The 4,254-nt window shown below is 52.6% G+C and overlaps 1 protein-coding gene across 1 annotated transcript in view; it reads right to left on the minus strand.

Moving 5' to 3' along the window:
- Positions 1-4,254, minus strand: part of LOC103200478 (solute carrier family 22 member 11-like) — an 18,952-nt gene that overhangs the window by 6,078 nt on the left and 8,620 nt on the right. Inside the window, exon 6 of the mRNA XM_007944983.1 lies at positions 397-691. Coding sequence (XP_007943174.1) covers positions 397-691 — 295 coding nt within the window. The remainder of the gene's footprint in view (positions 1-396; positions 692-4,254) is intronic.

Consider the following 4,254-nt stretch of genomic DNA (forward strand, 5'->3'; position numbering starts at 1 on the left):
TCCCCCCCTCCCTTGGTCCCTGTGTGGCCCCTCAGCTGCCCCTTGACCTCCCAAGTCCTTCCTCCCCCTGCACGCTTCCTGCTCTGCTCTTAGCCCTGCCAGCCCTGGCTCTGTCATATACCAACACCTTGTGTCACCTCTCCTTGCTTCCATTTCCTCACCTGGGAAATGGGTGGGGGAGGGGACTGCTTGGGGAGGGGATTCCCGAGACAATGGAGAGAGTTCTTGCCAGGACTTGAGCAAAAAGCCACCCAGAGGATGTGCCTACAAAACTGCACTTAGTGGGGCCAGCAGGGGAAGGGGGCACGGGTGTGCCGACGGAGGGGGTGGGCAGGGAAGCTGATGTCCCTGGCGGCCACCGCTCAGCTCGCCCTCACTGTGCTGCCCTGACCTTACCTTGTGGCATCAGCATGTTGGCTAGGATTGCAAAACCAGCCAAGGACATGGAGCCGGCTAGGGTCACCCGGCGGCCGAAGAACTTGAGCAACATGGGGGTGGTGGACCGGCCCAGTAAGTCCACGGCTCCAAAGAGGACTTGAAGGAGGAAGATGTCGCTGCCCAAGTTCTGCAGGTCCAGGACCAGCCCGTAGTAAGAAAACGCCACGGAGAATCTAAGGGACACAGCCAGGAAGTTGATCCCCGCTGCACAGAGGCCTGGCCCCTGCAGGGTCACCCCACCCCCGGGGCCTTCCTGGCAGAGCACACCCCAGCTCAGGAGACTGGCCACCTGAGCTTGTCATGGCCAGAGCCCCAAGAAGCCTGTCAAATGCAGGACGCATCTCCCCAGGGCCAGGCTGCTTCCAGAAAAGGCCAGGAAGGGCAGTGTCCTTGTCCTTTTGGTTCACCAGCCGGAAGCCATGACCAGGCCTGCTCTCAGGGGCCTCTGCACGTCCCCGGGAGTTGCCCCTCCAGCTCTGACCCTGCACCCAACTCCAGCCCAGAACTATGACCAGGCCTCTGCTCTACTAGCCGGGAACATGGGCAAGGCTCTCATCCTCTCTGGATGCCCACGTCGTCCTCCTGGAAGATGGGGTCTCTGTGTGGGTGCTAGGCTGCATGGCCTGATCCCCCTTCAGATGGAAAGTCAGATTTCTCCAACTTCTGGGGGTACTGGCCTTCAGCTGGAAAGAATACAGTCTTCCCTAGGGTGGCATGCAGTGACCGGGCCACACAGGCCCAGAGGATGACTCAGAAGAGCCAGCCCAGCTCCTGGGTGCCCGACGGGTGGCTGGGCTTTGCTGGGACAGCATCCTAATGTGTGGGAGCCTTCTCCTGGGGCCATCCGGATCCCTTCCACTGGAGCACATCCCAAGACGCTTGCCTCCCATAAGCTGCTTGCTCCCTAATTTCCAGCTCAGCATCTACTTCCTAGAGGGCCCCACTCGCTCACTGAACTTACAGGGTCTGAAATTCTGCAGCTGGGGGACTGAGTTTGGATTCGCCGAGAGCTGCAACGTGAATACTCTCTACTGCTTCAAAAGCCTCAGAGATTCTTTGGAAGAATCTTGAGCAAAAAGGGAAAAAAATGCAGAAGAAAATCTCAAACTGTCAAGAATCCAGACTTCCTGGAGTCACAGAGGCTGGAAGAACCTCTGAAATTATTGCCCGAAGAGAATCTTTAAACCTCAGATGAAAAATAGCTCCCGTGTCTTCATTAAACCAATAATTAGCCAGAAACTTAGCTCAAATACTGAAGAATGCCTGCTGCGAGCACCACACTCTCTTAGAACCATTACAGGGGATCAAACTGATAACAGCAACTTGAAAGGCTGGCTAAGGACCTTAGGGGGCAGTGAGGGTGTGCCAGCTGGGGAGGAGCAGCTTAGAAAGGAGGGGAGGGTGGTTCAGTCTGTGTGCCAACTTGGCTGGGCCTGGCTGAGTGGCTGGGCAGCTGGACGTAGTATTCCCCATGGTGAGAAGGTAATCAACTCCATGGTGGAATCTATTGGAGCAGCTAAGTAGCTGCCTTAGGGAATGTGGTCTGCTTCCCATATAGAAGTAGCAGCTTTGGAAATGGTCTCTAGCCTATGGCACGCTTGGACCCTGCATGTAGCCGTGTCATTCAGCAGCCTGCCATACTCTGCTGACCTTGGGACTTTCAATGGACTTGAGTTAATGTCCTGCCTTGTGATTTGGTAACATCGGGACTGTGCCATTTTATTTGTCGACCTTGGGCCTGTTAGCTTCACTTAGCTGCCTAAGTGAAGATATGCCTCCAGGTTCAGTGGGCCAGGAGCAAGACGCAGAGCTGAAGCCCAAGGTTGAGGGGCTTGCACCCAGCCCCTAGAGCCTGGCACTTTGAACTCGGACTCGTAGCCTCCCGAACTGTAAGAGAATAAACTCCTGTTTGTTCAAGCCATCCCATTGGTGGTATATTCCTGTCAAAGTGGCACTAGGGAACCAGAACAGAGGGTAAGGGTGATTGCATAAATGGAAGTGTGTAACCAGCATCATGGCATGGGACATGTACAGACTGGTAAACTGTTTGTTCCGCTGCCTATATTGTCAACAATAAAAATATAAATATTTTAAAAATAAAAAAAGCCCCTCCCCACTCTAATGGGTGATTCTGCTTAACCCAGCGCCCAGCCCAGGCCAGGCCAGCCCTTCAGTATCACCGTTGTCCTAGCTGGATGGTCTCTCACTGATTGCGTCCTCAGTAAACATCTCACAGCCCAGCACCAAGTAACTGGGAAGTAAAATGGAAATTCTTGCAGAGGCCACAGCATTTCATGAAGTTAATGAAAGTGACAAGGGGGAGCGGCTTGGCTGGCGCTCCAAGCCACTGACTGACTGCCCATGGGGACTGTGGACGCTCAGATGGGTAACAACTGGGTTAAGGGCTGAAGAAAAGAAACCCAACAAGGTTAGCGGCTTCAGAGGCCGCGATTTCGGTAACAAAGGCTGCCGCCTACACCAGGGGGACAGAGGAACCTGGCTCCCCTCCCGAATTTAATGGGAAAAAAAAAAAACATTAAGCAAAAAAAAAAGAAAGAAAGAAAAGCATATGACCCACTCATTGTTCTCAGATTTAGCAAGTATTTGCCATGATAACTCGTAGGTGGCTAATAGAACAAAAAATAAACGTTTCCCAACCGTTAGGTTTATTTCAAGATGGTGTCCCAGTTGAAACTGAGCCTCACTTTTCTGAATGTCATTGGAACTGAACTCTGTGTGTGTGCACACGACAAACCACATGCTAATTCAACATGACTGACGTGCCCAGACCGCTGGTGTTGGTCACATGCTTCACACTGCATCCCTGTTCTCACTGTCTCCACCCTTACGGTTTTTACCACCTTAACTCAGGAGGCTCTGCCCTCTAAACGTCTCTGGGCTTTACAGCTACTTCTGTCAATTTGATCTCAAATGATAATTCTTCCAAAGGGTGCACTGCTCCAGGCAAACGTTCTTTCCTACTTGAGGTAAACAGTTGCCTAAAGATGCCTTCATGGCATAGTTTGGGTTCAAGGCTTAAAGATGAGATCAGGCAGTAGATTGGGGGTTTCCCCAGTCACAATGGGCCCAGTAGATCTGGTTTCTATAAAAATTTGAAATTCTGTTCCACAGTTTTCCTCTCTTTGATCAAGATCCATCTATTGAATCCTTGATCAAAGCATTCAGTAATGGTTGCTGGGTACCAGCCTACACTTCTGGTCTCAGGGCAATGGAGGTAGTTGACATGAATTTGTTTTAAGGGTCCTTCTTCTGGTTCTGGTGACCTTGGGGTCAGGGCAGGGCCTCCTATATTCACGTCCTGTGGCTCAGCATGGGGGCTAGCCAGTGACAGAGCCCAGCTCAGAGATGGCTCCATCAGGTGGCTGAGAACAGAGTCCCTGCCTTACACTAGGTCCAAATGCCTGCTTCATCGTCTTGGGCAAGTTACTTAATCTCTCTGGGCCTCCATTTCTCTATCTGTTAAATGGGCACCATGAATGTTCTTATCTCATGGGGTTACTGTGAGGGGTGAGAATACCCAGCACATGGTTGTCTTTCTATAAGTGTGGCTGCTACGATGAGGTCCTCACGGCCATTGCCAGTCCCCTCTCCCCAGGCTCCAGCTTGACCCTGGGACCCTCCCCAGGGTCACTATCCCATCTCCGCCTCTCCAGCTGGCTTCCTGCAAAGGCCACCATCTGACCATATGAGCACACACCTCTCTCTCCTGCCTCCTGGGGTCTCACTTCCTGGGATCCTTTCCATCCCAGTCAGAAATGCTCCCTGGGGTTCCAGGAGATGCTGTTTCCCCCTGTC

This window comes from Orycteropus afer, unplaced genomic scaffold, assembly GCF_000298275.1.
Source record: "Orycteropus afer afer isolate SDZICR_OR568_19922 unplaced genomic scaffold, OryAfe1.0 scaffold00130, whole genome shotgun sequence".
Classification (NCBI taxonomy): domain Eukaryota; kingdom Metazoa; phylum Chordata; class Mammalia; order Tubulidentata; family Orycteropodidae; genus Orycteropus; species Orycteropus afer.